This window comes from Acinonyx jubatus, chromosome A1 (assembly GCF_027475565.1).
Source record: "Acinonyx jubatus isolate Ajub_Pintada_27869175 chromosome A1, VMU_Ajub_asm_v1.0, whole genome shotgun sequence".
In the NCBI taxonomy this organism is placed as follows: Eukaryota; Metazoa; Chordata; class Mammalia; order Carnivora; family Felidae; genus Acinonyx; species Acinonyx jubatus.
The window spans coordinates 52,515,372-52,543,037 of NC_069380.1; the positions used below are offsets into that span (position 1 = coordinate 52,515,372).

The 27,666-nt window shown below is 37.2% G+C and overlaps 1 protein-coding gene across 16 annotated transcripts in view; it reads right to left on the reverse strand.

Annotated features, from left to right (window-relative positions):
• Positions 1-18,398, reverse strand: part of RBM26 (RNA binding motif protein 26) — an 85,348-nt gene extending 66,950 nt beyond the window's left edge. For 5 of the 16 annotated variants that reach the window (XM_053216965.1, XM_053216962.1, XM_053216948.1 and 2 more), the window contains exon 1: positions 9,966-17,826. In XM_053216965.1, the coding sequence (XP_053072940.1) occupies positions 9,966-10,051 (86 nt within the window). In that variant the 5' untranslated portion in view covers positions 10,052-17,826. The other 11 variants (XM_027065084.2, XM_027065083.2, XM_027065078.2 and 8 more) reach the window with 3 other exon arrangements.
• Between the last annotated feature and the right edge of the window lie 9,268 nt (positions 18,399-27,666).

Consider the following 27,666-nt stretch of genomic DNA (forward strand, 5'->3'; position numbering starts at 1 on the left):
TTTAATGCATCTGCTTACAACCTTAAGATGAGTTAGTTCTGGTAAGAGAAACGAAAGACTTGTGCTATAGTGCCACCTTCTGGAAAACAAAATGAAGGCTCCTAATTCCAAATCTGTTGAATTCTAAGAATCAAAATAAACAAAACCTTGCCTAAATAAGAAAGGTGTTCACTACTTCAAATGGAGCAGAGGCACTTTCCATCTGTAATATGAAATCACAAAAAGAAAATGACAGTTTTCCAGCAACTGAACCCAAAGGACATAAAATATTGTAATCTAACTGATAAAGACTATAAAACAACTGTAAAACAGCTATTACAAAGAAATTCAATGAGCCACTCAAAAACTCAGAAAGGCAATAAATGATCCCAGGAACAAAATTAACAAATGAGTATTCTGCCAGACAGGTTAAAATTCTAAAAAAAAGAAAAAAAAATTCTGGGGTGAAGAAATGAATATATGAAGAATGAATTAGAATACCCTGGAAACAGATCATATGGAAGAGTAAGAATCAGCACACTCAAGGATAGTAATACAGAAATGATCCAGGTGGAAGGGGAGAAAAAACTAAGATTTTTTTAAAATGTTTATTTTAGAGAGAAAGAGGCGGGGTAGGGGCAGAGGGAAAGGGAGACAGAGGATCTGAGGCCGGCTCTGCACTGTCAGCATAGAGCCCAATGCAGGGCTTGACTCCTGAACCATGAGATCATGGACCTGTGCCAAAGTCTGACACTCAACCAAGCCACCCAGGAGCCCCAGATTTAAGATTTTTAAAAAGTAAAAAAAACCCTGGGGTGCCTGGCTGGCTCAGTCAGTAGACTCTTGATCTCAGGGTCTTGAGTTCAAGCCCCATAATAAGGGTATCTCAAAAAAAAAAAAAAAAAAAGAGGGAGAAGGGAGCACAGAGTGTACTTAAATGATAGTTGAGAACTTTCTAAACCCAGGGAAAGAACTGGATACAACTCCACAATGCTGACAAAACACATTATTATACCAACACACAAAAAAAAACTTCTTTAAGACACATTGTATGAAAACTGTCAAAGTCAACAATAAAGAATTATAAAGGCAGCCCAAGGAAAAAAGACAGTAACCTACAAAGGTATCCCACCCCATAAGGCTATCAGCAGGTTTCCCAGCAGAAACTCTATAGGCCAGGAGAGAATGGAATGACACATTCAGAACACTGAATGATAAAAACAATCAAGAATACTCCATTGGCAAAGTTATCTTTGAGCTATGAAAAATAAAGAGAAGTTTTCCTAGACAAACAAAAGTTGAGGGAGTTCGCCATCACTAGACATACTTGTAAGAAATGTTAAAAGGAGTGCCTCAAGCTGAAATGAAAAGACCAAAGTACAGAAAATTCTGATTAAGGTAATAAATACTCAGAATACTCAATATTAGAATACTGTAACTCTTTTTTAAGATAGTATATTAAACTCTTAACTACAGCATAAAGATTTTAGAAAGTATTAAGAAATAACTATAGTTACCTCCTGATAATGAAATCACAATATAAAAAGACATAACTTACAACATCAAAAAAATATAAAAGGGGAAGAGTAAAAGGATAGAACCATTATAGGCAAATGAAGATAAATTTTTCATTAGCAGAAAAAGGACTTCATTACCTCTGAAATGTTTTGTGTAACCTCATAGTAATCACAAAGCAAAAATCTACAGCATATACATGAAACATCAAAAAACGGGAGACTGAGCAAATCATTATGGAAAACCAGCTTACAGACAGAAACAAAAGGAAAAACAAGAGAGAAACAAAATAACCAGAAGGAAAAATATGAAATGGTTGTAGTAAATCCTTACATATCAATAATTACCCTAAGCATAAATGAATTAACTCACCAATCAAAACACAAAGTGGTGGCACCCAGGTGGCTCAAATCATCTGAGCATCTGACTCTTGATTAGGTCATGATCTCACGGTTTGTGGGATCAAGCCATGCACGGAGCCTGTTTGGGATTCCCTCTCTCTCCCTCTGTCCTTCCCCTGTACACATGGGTGTCTCTCTCAAAATAAACTTAACAAAGCAAAACAAAAGGGGCTGGATATATAAACAAAACAAGACCCAACTACATGCTGCCAATAGGAGACTCATTCCACCCTAATGACACGCGGGCTGAAAAGTGATAGGACAGAAGATGATATTCTAAGAAAACAAACAAACCAAAAAAAAAACCAAAAAAAACAGGTGAGCACAGCCATAATACATGAAAAAAAATAGACTTCAAGCCAAAAAGGGTAACAAGAGTCAAAGAAGGTCATTATATAATGATAAAGGGATTAATACATCAAGAAGATATAACAATGGTAAATATATACATTCCCAAATCCTAAGCACTGAGATATATGAATCAACTAAAACAAATCTTAAAGGAAAAACAGACAATACAGTAAGTAAATATGAGAGACTTCAATATCCCACTATGTGAAGGATAGATTATCAAGGCAGAACATAAATATGGAAGCACTGGAATGAACCACATTTCAGAACCAAGTGTTCTTAACAGACATATAGAACATTCCACCTAACAAAATAAACAAAATAAACATTCTTCTCAAGTGCACATGGAACATTCTCCAACACAGAGCATATGGTATGCCACAAAACAAATCATGACAAGCTTAGGAAGCCTAAATTCATACCAACTATCTTCTCTGACCACAATGGTATGAAACTAGAAAACAACAAGAGAAAAGTAAGATCTACAAATATATGGAAACTAAGCAACACACTTCCAAACCAATGGATCAAAGAAGAAACCAAATAGGAAATAAAAAAATTATATCAAAGCAAATGAAATAAGAACACAATATATCAAATATTGTGGATGCAGCAAAAGCAGTTCTGAGAGGAAAAATTATAGCAGTAAATGCATGTATTAAAAAATTAGAAATAGCTCACATAAACAACCTAAATTTACACCTCAAGGAACAAGAAGAGTAAGTTAGGCCCAAAGTTAGCAGAAAGAAGAAAATGGTAAGGATTAGAGTGGAAATAAATGAAATAGAGACCAGAAAAACATTAGAAACCATCAATGAAACGAAGACCTGGTTCTTTGAAAAGATAAACAAACCTTACAAACCTTTAGCTAGACTAAGAGGAAAAGAAGTGAAGCCTCAAAAAACAAAAATAAAATTAGAAATGAAAAACATTACAACTCATATTACAGAAATACATAAAATTTTAAAGTACTGCTATGAAGAATTATATGTCAACAAATTATATAACCTAGAAGAAATGTATACATTCCTAGAAACATACAACTGACCAAAACTGAATAAAAAGACATAGAAAATCTGAACAAATAACAAGTAAAGAGACTGAATCAGTAATCAAAAACTCCCAACACAGAAAACTCCAGGACCAAGCAGTTTCACCGGAGAATTCCAAGCAGCATTTAAAGAGTTAACACCAATCCTCCTCATACTCTTCCAAAATAGCAAGGAGGAGGGAACACTTCCAAACTCATGAGGCTAGCATTACGGACACCAAAACTTGGTAAGAATACCCCCCCACCCCCCACCAAAAAAAACAAAAAAACAAAAAAACGACAGACTACCATCCCTAATGAATACAAATGCAAATTTCTCAACAAAATATTAGCAAACCAAATTAAAGAACACATTAAAGGGATTATATATCATAACGAAATGGGATTTATCCCTGGGATGGAAGAATGGTTCAACATATGCAAATCAACAAATGTAATACATTACATTAATAAAATGAAAAACAAAAATCACATGATCATCTCAATAGATGTAAAAAAAGCATTTGGCAAAATACAATATCCCTTTATGATAAAAAATCTTAACAGGCTGAGTAGAGAAGGGCCAGAAGTCAACACAATAAATGCTATCATATAGGAAAACCTCACAGCTCATATTATACTCAATGGAGAAAAACTGAAAGCTTTTCTTGTAAGATCAGGAATAACACAAGGATGCCCACTCTTATTCAATATACTACTGGAAGTCCTTGCTAGAGCAATTAAGCTAGATAAAAAAGTAAAAGGCATCCAAATTGGAAAATAAAAAGTAAAACTGTCATTATTTTCTGATGACATTTTATCTATTTAAAAAAAAAAAAATCTGAAGACTCAACCAAAAAACTTTTGGAACTAATCACTGATTTCAGTAAAGTTGCAGAATACAAAATCAACATACAGAAATCAGCTGCATTCCTTTATACTAATGATGAATCATCTGAAAAATAAACAAAACTATCCCTTTCACAACAGCACCAAAAATAATAAAATATATAGGAATAAATTTAAACAAGGAAGTGAAAGATTTGTACAACAAAAAATACAAGAAATAAAAGAAACAAATGGAAAGACATCCCATGTTCATGGACAGGAGGAATTAATATCATGAAAATGTCCATCATTGCCCAAAACAATCTATAGCTCGTGCAATCCTTATAGAAATTACAATGTCATTTCCACTGAAATAGAAAAAATATATAATGTATATATTCTATTATAAAATATACATATAATATATGTTATATATACATTATATATACATGTATTACATATATATATATATATATATATATATATATATATATGTATAAAACCTACATATTCTATTCACTGAAATAGAAAAAATAAGCCTAAAATTAGTATGGAACCACAAAATACCCTGAATAGTCAAGGCAATCTTGTGAAAAAAACAAAAAGCTGGAGGCACCATACTCCCTGATTTCAAACCATATTACAAACTGTAGTAATTAAAACAGCATGGTATTGGCATAAAAACAGACACACAGATCAACAGAACAGAATAAAGCCCAGAAATAAACCCACACACAAATGGTCAATTAATTTATAATAAAGGAGCCAAGAATTCACAATGGGGAAAGGACAGTCTATAGTCTCTTCAATAAATGGTGTTGGGAGGGGCACCTGGGTGGCTTAGTTGATTAAGCATCCAACTCGATTTCAGCTCAGATCACAATCTCATGGTTCGTGGGATGGAGCGCCATGTGGGGACTCTGTGCTGACAGTGTGGAATCTGCTTGTGATTCTTTCTCCCCCTCTCTCTGCCCCTCTCCCATTCACGTTCTCTCTCAAAATAAAAATAATAATTTGAAAATGGTGTTGGAAAAACTGGGACAGCCATATGCAAAAAAATAAATAAATAAAACTGGACCAGTATCTTATACCATATACACAAATTAACTCAAAATAGACTAAAGGTCTAACCTTAAGACCAGAAACCATGAAACTCCTAGAGGAAAATATGCGTGATAAACTCCTTGACATAGGTCTTGGCAATGAGTTTTTGAAGCAGACACCAAAAGCAAAAGCAATAAAAGCAAAAACAAACAAGTGGGACTACATCAAACTAAAAAGCTTCTGCAGAGCAAACAAAACTGTCAACAAAATGAAGACAACCTGCAGTAAGGGAGAAGATTTTTGTAAAGCATAAATTGGAAGCAGTTAACATCCAAAAGATATAAGAACACGGTCACTCAAACACAAACAAAACCAAACATTCCAATTAAAAAATGAGAACTAAACAGCCATTTGCCCAAAGTGGACATCAAAATGGTCAACAGACACATGGAAAAGATGCTAAATAGCACTAATCATCAGGGAAATGCAGAAACAACAAGATACTGCCTCACACATATTGGAATAGCTACCACTGAGAAGACAAGAAATGACAGATGCTGGTAGGGATGTAGTGAAAAGAGAACCCTTCTACATTATTGGTGGGAACATAAACTGGCCCAACCACTACAAAAAGCAACACGGAGGTTCCTCAAAAAATTTTAAAAGATCTATCATTCAAGCCAATGATTCCACTTCTGGGTATATACCCAAAGAAAACGAAAACAGGATTTTGATGAGATATATGAATTCCCATTTTAATCATAACACTATTCACAATGGCCAAGATCTGAAAAGAACTCAAATGTCCGCGGACAGATAAAATAAAAAAGATATGGTACATACACACAATGGAATATTATTCAGCCACAAGAAAGGAAGATATCTTCCCTTTTTGACAACATGGATGGACCTTCAGCACATTACACTGAAATTTACACTGTTTCTAAAAAAGTTAACTCTAAAGACAGAGTAAAATGATACTTACCAGGGAATGGGTGGGGGTGGGGGGAGAAGGGAGATAAGAGTGATGGTGTTTAAGGGTACAACTTGTAATGAATAGTAAATAGGTCATGGAGACCTGATTCACAACATAATGGACACTGACAATAATATTGTATTATAATTATGTGATAAGTATCACTACACTGGCAATCATACATATGAAAATATATAAATGTATCAAAATAACATGCTTTATACCTTAAACTTACACAGTTACCCAGCAAATTTATTCAATTAAAAGTAACTATTACAAAGAGCAACAAATGACCTGCTGAACTGCATATTTTAATGCTTATATGCATAATTTGTAATCATTCAATTATTTATCATTTGCAGTAACTTTTTAAGATTTGTATGAATCTTAAATTTAAGGTTTGTATAGACGTTTTTTCATAACAACTTTTTAATTGCCAGCAATGGAAATTGCATAAGCAATGGAAAAGTAGTAACTGGGGAATGGGCATAGAAGCAGGGAGTGTAGGAATAGCAGGACACAGAAAGTTACAAAGCAAAAACAGACCAGAATTTATACAGACATATTATCTCTCCTTCTGTCACTTTTTAAATGGCTGAGGCAAGAAAACTAGAGAAATTACTTGCCACAACGCGGTACGCAACTTCATAAAACAAGTTCATCTGAACTACTGGATTTAAACCACCACCACCAAAAGTACACCTGGTTAAGCTTTCAAATACACATCTCTTAATGTTAAAAAGGCCTCCAACAGCAGCATTAGGTGACATCTGGAAAAGAATTCTTCTCTAATGAGACTGGGAGTGGGGGTGAGGAGGAGAAACAAAGAAAAAAGAGAAGGGAGGGAAGGGGAGAGAGATACAGAATGAAAGAGAGGGAGGGAAAGGAAGGAAAGAATAAGGGAGAGAAAGAAAAGAAACTACATACAGGAAGATGTTCACTGCAGTTATTTATAAAGTAAAAAAAACCTAGGACATGAACTAAATGACAAGAATATGGCTAAGTAAACTATGGAAGAATCACTCAATAAAACTGGAATCAGCTGTTTTAAAAGTATAAATACTACATATTAACAATGCTAGGGTAGGAAATATGAAGAGGACTTTAACTTTTCATTTCAAAGCCTTCTGGGAAGTTTTCCTTCTTGTAACTATGTGCAGGAATTTAATACTTTAAGAAAATAAGTTAATGTTTTTCTTCCTTTTTTTTTAAGTTTGTTTATTCATTTTGAGACAGAAAGTGCAAGTGGGGAAGGGGCAGAGAGAGAGGAGAGTGAGAATCCCAAGCAGGGGCTCCAACTCACAAACCGTGAGATCATGACCTGAGGTGAAGTCAGACGCTGAACCGACTGAGCCACCAGGGCACCCCACTAAGGTGTTTTTTTTCCTAAAAAGTAATGACCATGTCTTACATAAAGCACTATTAAAACAAACTATAGGGGTTCCTGGGTGGCTCAGGCAGTTAAGTGTCTGACTTCAGCTCCAGTCATGATCTTCCGGTTCATGAGTTTGAGCCCCACATTGGGCTCTGTGCTGAAAGCTCAGAACCTGGAGCCTGCTTGAGATTCTGTGTCTTCCTCTCTCTCTTCCCCTCCCCCTCTCATACTCTGTCTCTCTCAAAAGTAAACATTAAAAATTAAAAAAAAAAGCAAATTATAGTATATTCCCATAACATAATACTATGGAACCACTGGAAAAAAAAAAAAAAAACAGGAAACTACTTAAGAATATACTCGTATGAGAGGATATGTAGCACTTCTGTTACCTGTAATATCAGTTACAGTAAAAATGAATAAAATTATCCTATGTTAAAAAATTATAGTCAGCTCTTGAACTAACAAGGGTTAGAAGCACCAACCCCACACAGTCAAAAATCTGTGTATAACTTTTGACTCCTGCAAACATCTTTGTTTCTTCTTCTTTTTTTTTTTTTTTTTTTTTTAAAAGTAGGCTCCATGTACAGGAAAAGCCCAATGTGGGGCTTGAACTCATGACCCTGAGTTCAAGACCTGACCTGAATTGGACACTTAACTGAATGAGCCACCCACGGATGTGACAGTGAGATCATGACCTGAGCAGAAACAGTCATTTAGCACACATTTTGTATGTTATATATGATTACATACTGTATTCTTACAATAAAGCTAGATAAAAGAAAATGTTGAGTTATTATGAAAATACATCCAAAATGCTGTAAAATATCCATGTATAAATGGACCCATGCAATTTAAACCAGGGTTGTTCAAGGGTCAACTGTACACACCTAAATAAACATAATACATGTATATTTTTATATATATACAATTATGTGTTTATGTACAGGGATCAAGAAGGAGCTAGGAAGACTCACTTTTAGTTTATATTTCTATACTGTTCAAATTTTATTACAAATATGTATTATTTTTAATTAAAAACAAAAACTGTGTCCAATTAACTAGCCAAAACTAAAAATAGCATGGGCATTATTGTAACTACACAGCATGCATTGGACAATGGAATACTACACAGCAATAAAAAGGAGCTACAGATATATGCAACAATATGGATAAATCTCAAGAACATCTTGAGTAGTAAAAACAAGTCTTGTTCAAGAGTACCCATTTTAAAATTCCATTTATATGAAGTTCCATAATAGGCAAAACTATTATATAGTAAATTAAAAAAATCAGAATAGTGATTGTTTGTATGGATAGATGGGAGTATGGGGAAGAGAATGAGGAAACTTTCCAGAATGAGGGTAATGTTCTTTATTTTAATAGGGAATTGAGTTACAAAGATATATGCATTTGTCAAAGTTATCAAAGAGTACACTTTAAGATCTGTATATAAATTATATCAACTTTTTTAAAATTACAAATACTGAACTCTTATGATATGCATGATAAGTATTTAGGGGTAAATTCACTGACATTTGCAATTTACTTTGAAATAAATCAAAGGATAGTGGCACATACACTAAAATGTTAACAGCAGAACCTAAGTGATGGGTACATATGGGTGCGTCATGTGATAAATGTACACACTACAATAGTATTTGTTCAGTTCATCAATACAGATGGCTAAATTATGGCATATCCACTGAAATACTATGCAGCCTTAAAAAAAGACAACACTTTTATGTATTATACAGAATGACATCCAAGTATGATACTAATTATATAAGAAGCAGAAAGAATACATTAACTTATTTGCTTGTATGTTGGTAAAATAGCTCAAGAATCACTGAGTACCAGATTTCAAGTGAATTTCATTATTTCATACACATATACAATAGTAAATATGACCCCAAGTTAAAAATAAACTTTTACCAATTTGAGGTTATTATTTGTAGACTAACTGAGGATTTTTCCACTGAGAAGAGGTAATGGGAGTAAGTAAGTAAGTCTGGTAGGGGAGGGCTTATACCGTCCACTCATTTCTCTCATTTTCTAGTTTCTGGGGCTAAGGAAGCAGGAGGAAGACAAAAAATTCCTAGAAACCATTTAGCTCACGCCTGAATTAGTCATTCTAGATGTTAGACACCAAACACTGGAATATCTTATTTTTTGTTTTGCTAATAATACTATCCCTGTCTCTTGATTTATGCATATAGAATAATTTTATTTGAAAACATTATAAGCCCAAGATAAGAAAGTGCTAAAACATATAGAAAATGCTAAATCCATTTTAACTAGTCAGCGTTCACATGGAAAAGCCAAGTTGCTATGCAGCAGTGAAATGTGGTGATGAGTCAACTCAACAAATGTTAAAGGGATGAAGAAGGCAATTAAAAATATTTTAGCCAATAATTAATTATAGAAAAACTCTTCTACCAGCTGTAAAATTCATTAGACTAGAATTACCATATATTAATTCTTTTCCAGGCAGCTCCATGGAGGCCAGCAGCTTGCACATAACAGTATTTAAAAATGCTTTGAGTAAATGTCATTAATACTCTTCACTGTCCTTTCCCCCTAAAAAAAAAAATCACTTAAGCTTTACATAATCTGAAGATGCTATGAAGTAAAAATAAAGAGAAAGAGACCCAGGAATTAATAACTTTTCAAACTCCTCATATATCTGCTGCTCTGAAATAAAATTCTAAAGTACGGTAGATTCTTTTTTTTTAAGTTTCTTTATTTATTATTTTGAGACAGAGAGTGAGAGAATGAGAATAAGCAGGGGAGGGGCACAGAGAGAGGGAGGGAGATAATCCCAAGGAGGCTCTGCACTGTCAGCACAGAGCCTGATTCAGGGCTTGAATTGACAAACCGTGAGATCACGACCTCTAAGCGGGAACATTAATCAACTGAGAAAGCCGAGGTGCCCCTAACGTATGGCAGATTTTATAGTTTACACTCGTTTCTGCTTAGGTTATAGTTATATAAACTACAAATATCAGCCAGTGCATTTAAACATACCACACACAAGGTATTGTACTGGGTGCTATACACAACAGGAAGACATTTAAAATTTAAGACTTGGAGTCTACTTTCAAGAACCTGAGATTCTAATAATGAAGCTAAAATAAGTAAGGATTACTAAACAAGTGTGCAAGTGATGACTGTCACAATCGACACAAACTAGTTCTAGGCGGAGAATCATGTCATGTCTTCCAAATGGATGGATCTTATAAATAACTTTCTGGAAGAACTAGAATCACCCTTGACCTTTGATTTCAATTTATATAGAAGTGAAACAGAGAAAGGCAGTATATCATAATCTACAAGGCTCTGATATCAAAATGTCTTGTTTCAAATCTTGTCTCCATCATTTATTAGCTATGAATGAAGCATATTACTTAATCTTCCTAAGACTCAATCTCCTCATATTTAAAACTGAGATAACAGAATCTAGCTCACACTCAATGAATACACAATGATTAGCATAAGATAAACGCTCAATGTTACCTTCTAAAAGTTGGGAAAAGAAACAGTATGTGATGATACAGAATCACATATACATGATACACATGATACAAATGTATCACAAATGTATCACAAATGTACACATGATACAAATGTGATGATACAGAATCACAATGAAAGTTCAGCCTTGCTGAAATTAAGACACACACAAAAAATAGGAAGATACAAACTGGAAAGGTAAGCAGATTACTGTATATGTTTGAAAGCCAAGTCTAAATGTACGCAACTTATTTAGGAGTGCTAAAGATTTTGATCGGACAAGAAGATATAAACAAGGCTGGGCATCCAGGATGGAACTAGAGGGGAGAAAAAACCCAAAAGTTTAGGTAAGGAGTGCGAGGCCCCCTACTGAGCAATGTCATTATTAAGAATTATTAAAAGAAAGAGACGGGGCACCTTCAGCTCAGGTCATGATCTCACGGTTCGTGAGTTCGAGCCCTGCAGTGGGCTCTGTGCTGACAACTCAGAGCCTGGAGCCTGCTTTGGATTCTGCGTCTTCCTCTCTCTCTGCCCCTCTCCCATGTGCCCTCTGTCTCGCTCTGTTTCTAAAAAATGAAAAAACGTTGGAAAAAAAAAACAGGAAAGAAAGTGACAGACCTAATGATTAACTGATGCAGAAAAGGAATGAAGTAAGGAAAAGCCAAAAAATAAAATTCCAAGCCTGGAAAATCTGAGGAAATGAAATGAAAATCAGTGAATTCAGAGAACATTTATTCTCAGAAATGTAATTTGAAGTTCATGGGAGAACCAGGTGAGTATTTAGCTAGCAACTGGTATAAGAGGTTAAGGCTTTGAAGAGTGATCAAGTCTAAAGGTACATATGTGAAAAAGTAATGCAGAAACTAGAAGTTCTCTTGGAAAAGCTCTGAAATTCAATGCAAATGTGTATATAGCATATGCAATATCCTAAGGAAAGAAGTCTTTAATCAAACTTTCAAAGACTCTACAACACACACACACACACACACACACACACACACACACACACGGTTTTTAAGAACCACTGGCACAGATTATAATAGAAACCATCCATGGAAATGAATGTGCAAGAGAAGACAGGAGTAGAAACAGTTGAGGAAAAAAAGGCATGGAAACAGAACTTGAAAAAATACAATTAAAAGGCAAGAAAAAGAACTAAAAAGGGTAGGGCTGATTTGCGAAGAAAGAGAAGCAATGCATTAGGGATTCAAGATATGTGATGTTAAAAAGGCAGCATCAACGTTGTTAAATGTTATACATATAGGACAAAGAATATAAAATTTATATAAAAATCTCTACATTTAATTAGCATAAATTGGTAACACTGAAATATGCAATTTGGTTTGAATATAAACAGAAAGAAACTACATGACAAGGGATTAAGAAGTAAATAGTTGGGGCAAAGGAATGAAAAAATAAAGACTACTATTTCTAGATTTACTAGTAAAAGGAAAAGAAAGCTAAAGCTAGTATGAAAGTAACTAGAAGTATGATTTTATTTTTTTGTTTTCACTATTACTGTTGCTGAGTTTTTCTTCCTTAAAGACCAGGAAAATGAGTTTCTAAGCCCAAAAGGGTCTGTAAAAAGAGAAAGATCAAAGGAGGGAAACAGGAATAAAGTTCAGGAGTAAAAAGACCACCTTTCAGTTCTTCCTGTAAAACAGGAACAAAAATAATTGTAACGTGGTGAGAAAGGTATAGTTAACAAGTGTGAGTGAAGGGAGAAAGACTACAAAAGTTCCCGAAGAGGTTTCTTTCTTACACTGTAAAGCACTGATAACCATGACACTTTAGAACTTTATTCCTTTATAATTGCAGCTAGTATTATGAAAATGTAACAGTAAAAAGTGCATACAGTTACAAGAAAGAATACATGGTATTGTGTAGTAGTAAATTAAGAACATGGCTCTACAATCAAAAAAGTCTGAGTTTAAATTACTGTTTAGTCACATGCTATAGCTAGCTGTGTGACTCTGGACAAGTACCTTAACTTCCTGCTTCAGTGCCCCAGTGGCATCACTTGCAAAATGGAGGTAACAGTGCTTACCTCATAGAACTTGGAAGTAATACAAAACCTTTCAACAATGTATGCAAATACAGGTGGGTAGCCAGCAGCAGTGGTAGTGATAATAGTAACAGTAGCAAGTAATGTAACCTATTTGTGTTTAACCAAGCAGTATTTAAGGAAGGTCGAAGGAGTAAACTCTTAAAAATGTGTCTCAATTCTTTCAACTACAGAAGTATAATTCTACTATTATACCAGTAAGGAAAGAGGAGGTTCATTTGCTTAGATTACTCACTAAGTGGCAGAACTGAGATGTGAACACCAGTCCACGTGGATCAAAGCTTGGCTTCTTTCCACTACACATTACCTCCACAGCACTACACAGCAGCAGGAGGGCAAAACGCGGCATTGTGTTCTTTACTATTAAGGTCACAAAATAAGGGTACATCATTAAGTCTATCTGCCTCTCCATTTTTTGAAAAATTAAGGAGTTTTTTTTTTTATTTTTACTTGATTTTAAGGCTTCCCTCCAGCTAAAAAAAGTCCATGATTTTATTAAATTACCACACTTGGTGATGTGTAAACTCATAAAAACGTCTTAGAATACAGCAGAAAATCTTTTCTGTTTAGAAAACAAAAACAAAAACCGAACATCAAAAAAAAAAAAAAAAAGCTTAAAATTTTTTCCAGGACTTCAAATTAGCAAAAAGAAATGAATGTTAAAGACCAACATCTAATTTCATTTTATTAGCAAGCATGACTAAGCAAATGTTTGAGAATATAGCATCAATCTTAAGTATTTTAAGATGCCAATTTTAACACCTACATTTTCAATAATTTATGTGAAAAACCCACAAAACTCAAAACCCTGACATATCTACAGACCTTACAATCATTAAATGCAGATCTGCCAACTTTCATTTCATGCCAAAACAGTGCAACCAGGCTGTATTTCGTGTTTGTTTTTATGTCAATCTGAAAGCTCTCTGGCTTCTAAAACCCTTCACTGGCTTCCCACTATCCTTCAATTAACATCCAAAATCCTTAACATGACTCAACAAAGTCTTGAATGTTCCTGCTTCTCTCTCTGAGCTATCCGCTGCTATTCTTCCCTTTGCTTTTTTTTATTTTTTCCAACTTGTTTCAATTTCCCCAAGACACTTTTTTTCTTCCATTTTTGGGCTTTCATACAATCTGTTTTTCAAAATCTAGGATGCTTTCACAGTTCTCCATTCCCATCTTTTTGGCCTAGCAAACTGCTCTTCATCCTTGCAGGCTAAGATCAAATGTTACCATATCAGCAAAGCCTTTCCTGACCTCCCAGACATATATTTTGACAGCATTCTGGACTTAGTAACACTCACTGGCCTTGTAATTACTTGTTCAACACGTCTTCCCTGCTAAGTGGTAAACAATACGAAGATAGTCCTCTCTGCTCATTTCCCACTATCCCCAATATCTAACACACCGCTCAGTACAAAGTAGATTAAGTACTCAATGTTTGCTGAATTAACATACTCAAAATGCAGCAGAAGTCCAAAACCATGAGATGCTTTATTAGCATGAGTAGCTAGATAGTTCCATACAAGTTCTGAGTTACATCTTACCCTTGGTCCTTCAAATGTTCTCCTTCAAACAGGTGCTATTTGGCAATTATAGTTTTAAAGTAAAAAAAAAAATCCTTTCAGATAACAAATACACCTTAAAGTTTCACAAAACCAAGGTTAGAAACCACAAATCTTAAATAATTGGAATTAGCTTTCAAAGTTACCAAGAATTCATCTGAAATGCAATTAAAGGGACAAGAACTTGGATAAGGGCTCAATTTTACCACAGCAATGTACATTATGAAAGGACCAATTCCAATTCCTACCAGGGTTTAGGCTGTACTCTAGCTAGCAGTGCCTTATTTATTCTACCAGTAATGACTGCAGTGCTACAGTCATCTGAGTAAGCTATATGATACCTGAAACTGAATAAAAACACAAGCATACACATGAAGTAACTATAAATAACCTTCTTTTAGATTATGGCATAAAATATAAAGATACTGGATCACCATATTGTATACCTAAAGCTAATGTAACATTATGTGTAAACTATATTCAAAAAAGTTTTTTTAAAAAGGAATGCTATTTCAACTTAAAACATTTTAAGTTTTCTGTTCACCTAGTACTTATTGAACACTAATTACAAGCCAGGCAGTGTTCAAAGATTAATACATATTCATTATTTCCCCCATACAGATGAGGAAACAGGAGGCACTGAGTTAAGTAATTTACCCAATTTTAAGCAGCTGGCAAAGTGGCAGAGACGATATTCAAAGCCAGCCATTCTGGTTCCAGAGTTTGTCCTCTCAACTACTACACTACACTGTTGCGTATTTTCTCTCCATTTGCTGAAATAAGGGATCTAGAGCACCCCACTTCAATGAAGCTGTTTTGCTAAGGCTACCAATGACTTCTACCGTTCCAAACTTAAGGGCCACTTATCTGCCTTCATCCTTTTCGGCCATTATGTAACATCCCATCAAGTTGACAACTCACCCCCTTTATTTCTTTAGTAACATAAATCTCAACCTTCTACCTCAGACCTTGGCCCTCCTTTCTTCCCTATCAACACATTCTTAATTAGGAAATCTCCCACAACTCCATAGTTTCAAATACTATCTGCATGACTCCAAATTTCTCTAGTCTTCACCTGAGTTCTAGACTCATAACCCAACAACTTACTTGACATCTAACTCAGATGTATAACAAACACTTTATATTTACTGATCAAAACCAACTATCTTTCCTCCTCCCCTCAATGTGTTCTCCCAGCCTTCTCTATCATCACCCATCCAGTTGCTAACTTCTTGGTCATCATCCTTGATTTCCCTTTCCCTCATCTCCCACATCCAATCAATATCAGCAAGTTCTATCAGATCCACTTACAAAACATATTTTGTTGTTTCCACTACCACTCTAATACAAACTACTCACATTTCTGCCTACAATGCCCTCAGAACAGTCTCCTCACATTAATGCCTGCCCCCTTAATCTCCACAAAGCAGGCAGCATTAAAACAAGAACAGGCCTGGGTGCTCAGTCCGTTAAGCGTTCGATTTCGGCTCAGATCATGATCTCACAGTTTGTGAGTTCAAGCCCCACGTCGGGCTCTGTGCTGACAGCTCAGAGCCTGGAGCCTGCTTCGGATTCTGTATCTCCCTCTCTCTCAAGAATAAAATAAATTAAAATAAAATTAAAATTAAAAAAAAAAAAACAAGATCAAATGAGGGGCACATGGGTTGCTCAGTTGGTTAAGCATCTGACTTCAGCTCAGGTCATGATCTCGTGGCTCAGGTCAGGATCCCGTCAGACTTTGTGCTGACAGTTCTGAGCCTGGAGCCTGCTTCAGATTCTGTGTTTCCCTCTCTACCCTCCCTCCCTTGCTCATGCTCTGTCTCTCTCTCTCTCTCAAAAATAAATAAACATATTAAAAAAAAAAAAAAAGTTCAAACCAGTCCCTGCCTGCTTTAAAGTATCTAAGGTCTTCTCATTATAAATGAAATCCTAGCTCTTGACCATGGCCTAGAAAATCCTACATAATTTGCCCTAACAACTTCTCCAATTTCATGTCCTTCCATTCTCTCCCACCCCCATCACAAGGTTCCTTGCAGTCACATTGCCTTCTTTGTCTTCCTGGAACACACTGTGATCATATCTGCTAAAGGGCCTTTGCACCTGCTGTTCCTTCTGCAAGGAAAAGTCTTTCTCCAGACTCTGACACAGATGGTTTTCTCCTAAGTGTTGTTCAAACGCTAACTCCTGTGAGAAGTCTTCTAATCACCCTTTTATATGATCCTGTATTATTACAACCGCCACTCCTATTTTTATCTGAAGTTATCTTATTTAATACTCCTTTATTATTGTCTTGTCAACTTCGGAATTTAAAAGCTCTACCAAAGCCTCCCAGAGTACATAGCAGGCACTGGATAAACTCATTAAATGAGTGGATTTTCCATATTTTAAGTTGTTTACTGTAAATCAACCAATCTTGATAAAGCACCTGGATCAAGATATATTTTGTATGTATTACTGTAAAGACAAATCCTTAAAACACTCATTTTTTCAATCTAAAACATTCCGGCACCCTGAACACACAAACCTCCACACACACACACACACACACACACACACACACACACAATCCATCTACAGCAACCCACTTAAAACTGCTAAATATTCCATATGGATAGATAACATTTTCTTCCTCCTCTCCAACTTAACAAACGTGTAGGTGGGAAAAGGGAATCTTACTGGGTACCTTAGCACCTGTTACATCTTCAATCAGTTAGAAGAGGTGCGGATGAGCCAGACAGCACATGGGAAACGTGGCCTTTCTTTCAGGGACTGTATTTATGTAAAACGTGAGTGGCCGGCACTACAACTGCCCTAATCCCTAATAAGGGCCATTTCACTTCACTTAAAGAAACAAGGTATATTAGTCTGTGGGCAAGACGTTATGATTGGATTCATTAAACGAAAGGAAACCGATTTGGGGGCCCTCGTCTAATGTGTGTGCGGCTTGGGGTCGATCTACACATAACGGGAAAACAAGAGAAGATACCAGTTCAAGGACCAACTCGGTGATAAGATAAAGGTCAGCTCAGGCTCTCCTAAACCTGGGAGCGACGGTGGAAAAGAAGGAGAAAACAAAAAAACCCTGGGACCTCCGTTCACCGCTTCGGCCTCCATCACAGGCACTTGGGGGAAACTGCACAGATCTATGTGTCCGCCTATCTCCCACTTCCATCCCTGCAAGGAGATAGCCCCCGGATACTCACATGGGCTCGAGAGTCTTGCTGAGCCAGGACTTGAGTGCCTCGAAGTTTTCAATGATCATTTTAGAAACCATCCACAGCGGCCCCGAGGCCCGTCACACTCCTCCGCCCGCCCAGGTCTCGGCCGCTACAGCCGCCGCTGCCCCCGCCCCCTCCTCCGCGCGCCGCCCGCGTGGGCCGCGGTGGGAGGCGCCGGTGGCAGGTTCCCGCGAGCCCGGATCGGCGAACAGCTCTGCGGGTACCGTCGCAGGCCGCGAATCCACGGGGTGCCAGGAGCTCCCCGTCCCCGGACCCCGGCCCGGGCTGAGGCAGCAACGGTTTGCCCGAGCCCTCCCCTTCCCCTCCACCCAAGCAAATCTTCTTGGACCGGGAGGTCGACACGCGCCTAGATCCGAGCTTTCTCTCAGCCTCGGAACCAGGTGGTGTTCGCAACGCAGAACAGGCAAAAGTGAAGAAAGCGAAAACGAAGGGCAGCTCAATGGGAACGATTCGGGGGGTCTTCCCGGCTCCCAGCACCCCCAAGAAGATGGCTGCCGATAAATCTCGCGAGAATTGATGAAGTCTCGCGGTGATTCCCGGAGCCTGCTGGGAAGAGACGTAAGCTCGGCGGAGAGCGCGCTGGGCGAGTGCGGTACTTTGATATTTTGCGTATTTACCTCGTTTGAGGCCTTTGTGCCTTTTTACGCTTTGGTCCGCTTATGGAATAAAGACTTTATTTTTATGCACGGAGGGAAAGGCCTCTGACTTCAGAAACAGCGGGAGCCCCACTCGTCCTGTGTATAGACGGCTGTGGCGCATCAGCCGGAACGAACCTGCGGACTGGAGCGCTCCTTGAGAGCGTCTACACGTTGTGCGAGGACGCACGGCGGCCAGTGGGTTCCAGGTGTGCTGTACTGCCTCCTCCGTTTATCTCAGTGTCCTGCAATACCGTATAGTGTGTGCTGTGGTGTGGACAAGGTTGGGAAGCACAGGCTGGTATAATCTAACCCAGTGAAACTTCCAGAGGATTAGTGTTTTGTCCAGAATTACTCAACTTGATGGTAGAACAGTAATGATCTAGGGATGCCCCAAAAGAAAGGTGAGATAATCTTATTAGTTCTCTAATAGTTTTCAAGCATCTGAAACTTCAGACTTTTCCCTGGCTAAAGATAAGAACAGTGTGTTTTTAATTCTCTTTATGTAGAGCCGATTCAGTCACAGATAGGGAAAATAAATAGTATCAAAAGACAGAGCCTTCATATCAGCATCCTAAATTAACTTCCCTTCTGAGGAAGTTTGGATCCTGCCTGAGTTGGTCTATTTGCTATTATTTACTATCATTAAGGTGCTAGGTGGAGGTGGGGGCGGGGACGGGGTAGGAGGTGCCTGGGTGGCTCAGTCGTTGAGCCTCCGACTTTGGCTCAGGTCGTGATCTCCCGGTTCACGAGTTAAGGCCTCCGTTGGGTTTTGTGCTCACAGCTCAGAGCCTAGAACCTACTTCAGATTCTGTGTCTGTCTGTCTGTCTGTCTGTCTCCCTGCCCCTTCCCTGCTCCCGCATGCGCTCTCTCTCAAAGTAATAAAATAAAATTTAAAAAAAGGTACTAGGTGGGATTTTGCAAAAGGTCTAGTACCTGTAAAACTGTAATGAAATGAAAATAATTTGCAATATAAAGACGCTTAGAGTAAGTAGACAATGAAAAGCTCTGTAATGATAGTGGTAGAGTAAAATTGCCCTTAGGAGCCCTTTTTTTAATTTGCTAGATTGAAGTGTCCTTAAGCAATAAGTGGGAAAGATTATCAAGAAAGCTAGACATTTGTTTTAAAATATAGCATGTAGAGTAGAATGAAATTAGAATTCAACCACTGAATAATCAGAGTGTTGATTAAAGTGATTTAGCTGAGTGAAATAAGCCAGAAACGAAAGGACAAATATTGTATGATTCCACTTATGAGGTACCTAGAGTAGCCAAACTCCCAGAGATACAAAGTAGAATGGTAGTTGCCAGTGCTGGGCGGGTAGGGGAGTTATTCTGTAATGAGTAAAATGTTTCAGTTTGGGATGTGGAAAAAGTTCTGGAGAGGAACATTGTTGATGGTTGCACAACAATGTAAATGTACTGAATGTCATTAAATTGTACATTTAAAAATGATAAAAGTCATAAATTTTATGTATATTTTACCACAATAAAAGTGATTTTTTAAATTTAATGTTGCTATGGGAAAAGCAAAATCCTAATTGTTTAGCCTGTTTGATAGGTTTGTCACGGGCTGACTCCAACATTGTTTTCAACTTCATCACCAACTGTTCCCTACCTGGCCTTCTGCTCCAGCCTTCCAATCATTTTTCTTCTGTCAAATACTGTATACTCCAGGCAAACTGATCTGCTCACCCTCCCCTTCTCCAAACATTTATACCTATCATTTCTATGAGGAATGCCTCTACTTCTTTCTCTGGCTGCTCAAACCTTACCCATTCTTAGTACCACTGCTAGTATATGTTTGAAGTCTTTTTTTATTTTCCATAAATAATAGCAACAGCCTTTTAATCTCCCTGCCTCTTAGGCTGCCCCCATTATCAGTTCATCTTCAATTGCCTTTATCATCACTGCCTTTAATAGTAATCATTGTAAAACTTGAATCTAATCATGTCACTTCCCTGCTTACAATCTTCATCAACTCCCACGTTGTCTTCAGGATAGAATTCCAAATTCTTTAACATTCTATAAAAGGCCTTTCATAATCAAATCTCTACCTATTTGCCTTAGAAATTTCCTTCACAGGGGCGCCTGGGTGGCTCAATTGGTTGGGCATCCAACTTGGGCTCAGGTCATGATCTCACAGTTCACGAGTTTGAGCTAGCCCTGCAAGGGGCTCTGTGCTGACAGCTCAGAGCTTGGAGCCTGCTTTGGATTCTGTGTGTGTGTGTCTGCCCCTCCCCTCCTCTCAGAAATAAATATTAAAAAAAAAAAAAAAAAGAAACTTCCTTCACTGCCTTTCAGCCATTACTTTGAGCTATTATTCCATGTTCCTTGAGGGAGGTGTGTTCTCTCACTAAATGGAGCCACTCTCACTAAATGGAATGGTTTTCCTTCCCTTTCACTTGATGAAATCCTACTCATCCATCATAATTCAGTGCATACAGCATTACCTTTGGAAAGCCATCCCTGACCTCCCTGCTCTAAAGCAAGAGTCCCTCTGAGGTTTTCTCACATCAGCCTATGCTTGCCTCTGTCATAACACTCATTGCTTTATTTTTTTGCAAGTATCTGATTATCTGTCCTTCAGTAACTATAGTTTTGAGTTTTGAAGTTCCTGCTCCAAGCACAGCTCCTGATATATACAGTCAGTTCTCAATTCTTGAATGATTAAATGAAGCTTTGCCACTTCCATGAGATCTTCCCTGACCAATGAAGCTGACAGCAACCTCTTCCTCCTCTAAATCCATTATACAGTTGTTACTACTCCACACTTAGTCCTCAGTGCTTTGCAGCATGCTTCTCTTTCTTAACCATTAACATTTACCCCTTATCACTTTAGTACTTCTTTGGCTGTGCCTTCAAAGGTGATAATTAGCTAGTGTGATTATCAATGCTGCTAAGGGAAGACTAAAATAATCTCCATAAAGTACTTTCTGCATTCAATAACAAACATTTCAGAATGTCCATTATTAGGTTACCTACTTAACATTTTCCAATAAACTTTCAAAGTCCTGTTTCTTTGTTAGTGATGTTGCCTGGAATGACTTTCCTCATTGCTCAAATACCAGCTTTTCGGGGTGCCTGGGTGGCTCAGTCGGTTAAGCGTCCAACTTCAGCTCAGGTCATCATCTTGTGGCTTGTGAGTTCAAGCCCCACATCTGTGCTGACAGCTCAGAGCCTGGAGCCTGCTTCGGATTCTGTCTCCCTCTCTGCTCATCCCCTATTCTCACTCTGTGTGTCTCTCTCTCTCAAAAATAAAAAAATATTTTTTTAAAAATTAGAAAAAAAAAAAAAAAAACAGCTTCTCACTGATGTCCTAGGTGAAGGTAGATGCCTCTTGGTTTCTACCTGTAGGATAGGAGTTAAAACATTCAGTTTTCTGCTCTGTCTCCCTGACTAGATTGTGAACTTTTTAAGGACTAGAACTCAAGCATATTCGTCTTTGTACTTCCTATACTTAACAGTGTCTGGAGCTCAAAAACATTTATTGAGGGATATGTGCTTAATTTTAAATAGGAAGGAGGTAGAGGCAGGGGAAAATATTTTGGACAGGCAAGTCATAATGACACTTCCTAACAGACTTATATCTCCTTGTGGTTTCCTTAGCTGCCCTCATCCTAGGAATATTCTGTATAGTGTACATAACTCCTCCTTGGGTTCTTCCAGTTCTCTCTCCTAGCTGATGGATATAATCTTATCACTCTCAGTGTTGCCTTTGGGCTCTTGTTTGCATTTTGACTTCACAAAAATAGCCTGCATTTTCTATTTCCTTTATTGTCATTACTCTCCAGAGAATCACATTTAGATTGTTACTCTCTCTGGAATATATTCCTTTATTTGGTGTAAGGTGGGGATCTAGCTTATTTTTTTCTCCAGATGGCAAGCCAATTTTTCTCTGTAATTATACACAATAGTCTGTCCCTTCCTCATTTATTTTTGATGCCACTTTTATCATATATCATATTTCTATTTATATATGGCTCTGGTTCTGAACTTAGTTGGTCTCTTTGTCTATGACTACACCAGTGCCATGTTGTTTATATTTACCATCATCTTACAGACTATCTTAACAGAGCAAATCCCTCCTTTTTGCTCTTTTTTCCCCTGAAATTTTACTTAGCTAAACATAAACCTTTCTTTTTCCAAATACTTTCTACAAGACGATTGTTGAGTTTATTAAAAAAAAATCCTTTATTGAATTTATAGATTAATTTGGGTTGAATTGGCATCCCATAATGTATGGCAGTCACAGGTACACTTCAGCTCTGCCTCAAGAAAGGACTCACTGCCCAGCTGAAGGCATGTACTTAGCTGATAGCCTCCGGCTGTTAACTTTGGGTTTGCCTCAGATTTCAAGCTTAAGTTACACTATTCTCAGGGCAGCCCCTTCCCCCGTGCCCATCCTCAGCCAAAGACTGAGTCAAGCATATTATAAAGACCTACTCAACATTAGGAAGACAAGCTTTGTCAGACCTGCATGGCAGTCACATGGCTCCCCCTGCCCAGTCCTGCTTCCGCTCTCTCCCTTTCACGAGTGCCACTCTGCAATAAATGTTTTGTACTTCTAACTCATCTCAGCATCTCCCCAGAGAGCCCAACTTATGATACAACTTAAGTCATCTGACTATTTCTGTATTCATAGTTAATAACAAAATCTAACCATACTTTCTGGCTCAATTACTTCTTTGAAACCATCCCTACCTGACTCAATTTAATACACTTTCTCCCGGGGCTCCTGGGTGGCTCAGTTGGTTAAGCATCTGACTTCAGCTCAGGGCATGATTCACGGTTCATGAGTTCTAGCCCCACATTGGGCTCTGTGCTGACAGCTCAGAGCCTAGAGCCTGCTTTGGATTCTGTGTCTCCTTCTCTCTCTGCTCTTCCCCCACTTACGCTCTGTCTGTCTTTCTCTCGCTCGCTCAAGAATAAACATTAAAAAAAAATACACTGTCTCCCAAAACATACATTCTAACAAGACTTTGACTTGCTCTGTCCATCATTGATTTAGTACCTGTCATTTTATTTTTTTAGTGTACATATACTTTATCCTCCATCAAATGCTCTGAATGTAATCCCCAGTGGCCTCCTTGAGTACTTTGATCAGTTACTTCCTTATCTCCTGTGTTCAACCCTTGTACTCTACTGGGCCTTTCTAATGGCAATGTTCAACAAACGTTTCCTGAAGGTCTGCTCTACTTGCTGACAATACCATATCATCATGCCATTACTTGCTGAGAATATAGTGGTAGATAAAAAAGACATGATACATGCCCTAAGGAGCTTACAAGTTAATAAAGAAGGCAGACTTCTAACAAATAATCATATAAGAAAAAACTTATACTTACAAGTTATGTTAGGTATTATAAGGAGGGAAATATGAACCATTTGAGCAATTTAGACTGGAAATGCTCAAACATGGCTTCTCTGAGGGTATGTTATTTAAATGGTTTAGGAAAGTGAATTATGAATACAGGTTAGCCATGTAAAACAAAATAGAGATGAACATTCCAAGCCTACATGATAGCTTGTGGGATGTTCAAGGTAAGGAAGGGCCAGCATCTTAAAGGCCAGAGAGGTGAAAGCATGTTGAATGAGGAGGAAACATAGCTGTGGGTCAAATTAGGTAAACAAATTAGGTAAACATAGCTGTGGGTCAAATTAGGTAAATTAGGTTAAGATTTTTAAACAAGATTTCATTTAAAATATGACGAGAAGCCATTGAGAAGGTTTCAATGTGGCAGGATGAATTGAAAACCTGAACATCTCATAAGAGAAAGCTTAATTAAATTTTGGAGTTTTTTAATCTATTTTTTTAATTTAACTTATTTTTTTAATATTATTTATTGTGTGTGCTCTTGGTTTTGGGGGTAGATTCCCATGATTCATCGCTTACATACAACACAGTGCTCATCCCAACAAGTGCCCTCCTCAATGCCCATCATCCATTTTCCCCTTACCCCTGCACCTCTCCATCAACCCTCAGTTTGTTCTATGTATTTACGAGTCTCTTATGGTTTGTCTACCTCCCTCTCTGTAACTATTTTTCCCCCACCCTTCCCCCATCATCTTCTGTTTTCTCAAGTTCCACATATGAGTGAAAACATATGATATCTCTCTTTCTCTGACTTATTTCACTTAGGATAATACCCTCCAGTTCCATCCACATTGCTGCAAATGGCAGGATTTCATTCTTTCTCATTGCCAAGTAATATTCTATTGTATATATGAACCACATCTTCTTTATCCATTCATCAGTTCATGGACATTTAGGCTCTTTCCATAATTTGGCTATTGTTGAAAGCTCTGCTATAAACATTAGGGTACATGTACCCTATGAATCAACACTCCTGTATCCTTTGGATAAATTCCTAGTAGTGCTATTGTTGGGTCATAGGGTAGTTCTACTTTTAATTTTTTGAGGAACCTCCACAGTGTTTTCCAGCACTGAATGGTTTGCATCCCCAACAGTGCAAGAGGGGGTCCCCTTTCAAATTTCGGAGTTTTAAATAAAAACAAAAAGGAGGCAAATCACTTTTAATGTAATGCTAGGATTTTTATTTCCCTAGAAGTAGAATCAAGATCATGTTAATAAAGGGAATATGGTTTTCTCATCTGAGACTAGAAACCAATAACTTGGAAAGAGAAATAATGCTTTGTGCCGTGGTGAAGTATGTCCTTAGGTAATTCAAGAGGAAACCCTTCAGCAGTTGCTAATAGTGTAAACTAGGAGCAGAGGACATACTATCATTTCCCCCTTAATAAGATCAGAGTACTTCTGGTGACAATAAAAGAATTTGAAGGACAATCACCAATTCTTTAGTGGGCACTCCATTTATACCCATAATTGATTATAATGACTCCCTATAGCAGTACTTTAATGGAAGGGATCTAAAACCTAGCAGAGCAGTACAGAGTAAGAGGACTAGAAGTTGTGCTACTAGTACACTGAACTCTTTGTAAGAAGAGGAGGGGCCCCTGGTGGCTCAGTCGGTTAAGCATCCAACTACGGCTCAGGTCATGATGTCATGGTTTGTAGGTTAGAGCCCTGTGTTGAAATTCCTTGAGTTTTGACATATATTGTTTTCTCTCACCTTCTTACCATTGCTCAGGATCTTTTCTGTATAATTCTTTTTCTCTACCTCCTCTCTCCACTTAAAAAACAAACAAACAAACAAACAAACAAACAAACAAAAAACCAGGGGCGCCTGGGTGGCTTAGTTGGTTGAATGTCTGACTTCAGCTCATGAATTCATGGCTAGTGGGTTCAAGCTGTTCTGACAGCTCAGAGCCTGGAGCCTGCTTCAGATTCTGTGTCTCCCTCTCTCTCTGCTTGCACTCTGTCTCTGTTTCACAAAAATGAATAAACATAAAAAGATTTTTTTAAAAGAAGAGGAAAAGTTCTTCCATTTTAGAAAAGCACTATCCAATAAAAATATAATAGGAGCCACATGTGTAATTTTACATTTCCTGGTGGCCATATTTTTTTAAAAGTTAAAAGAATGGTGAAATTAATTTTAATATATATTATTTTACCTATAGTACCTAAAATAGTGTCATTTCAATGTGTGATTAATATAAAATTTATTGATATTTTACTTCTTTTGTTTACTAAGTCTTTGATATCTAGTGTATACTTTACAATTACAGCTCACCTCAACGCCACATCACAAGTGCTCAATAGCCACACATTGCTAGTGGCTCTCTATTGGACAGCACAGCTTTCAAACTTTAGAGAGTGTCTCATGTGGGTATTTAATTGTGGCTGATGTCTGTTGTTTCAGTGTCATTGGTCATTTTCCTCTGGTCAGGTACTGGCCTTCAATAAAAGTGGGCTTGAATTTCAAAAGCCCTAATTACCTTTGTAATAGACAATTTTGTCCTAGGGCTACTATGGAAACAAAGCATCTAGGTGAACTTTCTCCAAAAGACTGTTCCTCCCCTTATTTCAGGTGGAGAATGAGAAGGGAAGGGACAATAGAGTATATACAATTTTCTTCTGATTCTTGGCTTGAAGGACAAACACATCTCTACAGTAAATATTTGTTGGATAAAAAGCAATGAAATGAAATGATATGGCAGAGTCCCCACAGAAGCTCTCTGGAGATCTTATGCATATAAGCATGTAAATACCTACTTCTCATGGAATTCCAAAATGAACTTTGTCGATCTGCTTTGCTTTCTCTTTGGATGTTTTTGTTTGTTTGTTTGTTTGTTTGTTTTCAGGCATTCATCTTTACAATAGCTAATGGAATGCTATAAGCATGAAGATAAAGGGAACCCCAGGAGTCTTGGCTGTCAACCTAAGTTGTCAGACTCTCACTTAGGTTATAGGAATTGTTCTCCAGTGTTAATTCATTCAACAAATATATATTCATCATATATATATATATATATAAGATAAATATATATATATATAAATATATATATATATGTCCTGGAAATATAGATATAAACAAGACAGGTGAGGTCCCTACCTCAATAGATTTTTTTTAATGCTTTTTATTTTTATTTTGGAAAAAATTAAACATACACAGAAGCAGAAAAGAGTATAATCTTTCTTATTCAGTTTCAACAATAATCAACTCATGATCAATCTTATTTCATTGATACTCCATCCTCTCCTCTTACTCCATTTCAAATTATTTTGACAGCGTAAACATCATATCATATGATTTCCTTGACAGATGGTTTTAATATTACACATTTTCCCCATCTGGATACTGGAGATTTATACCTGTCATCATCTATAGCAGTTTGTACAAGAACTTTGTAAATGTGTGCTTATGTGTGTATGAATATGTAATGTATATACCTGCATGTATGCATATATCTCTTCACCCTCCATCCAATCAATCTTTAGTATTTATTGAGTCTTCCTCATAAGTACCCCTAGAATCTACTCATTGTCATTCAACCCAGGCTATACACCGAAGCCAAAGAAATCCATAAAAGTCCATGCTAATCATGTTACTACTTAAAATCCTTTATTGACTCCCCATTTACCAGGCTGAAGTACAAATTTATTCATAATAATACCTAATTGAAATTTAGCGTGTTTTATGGTATTAAACACCATGCTAAGTGCCATAGAGAGACAGAGTGTGTGAGAGACAGAATATCAGAGGGAGAAAGAGGGAGAGGGAGAGAGA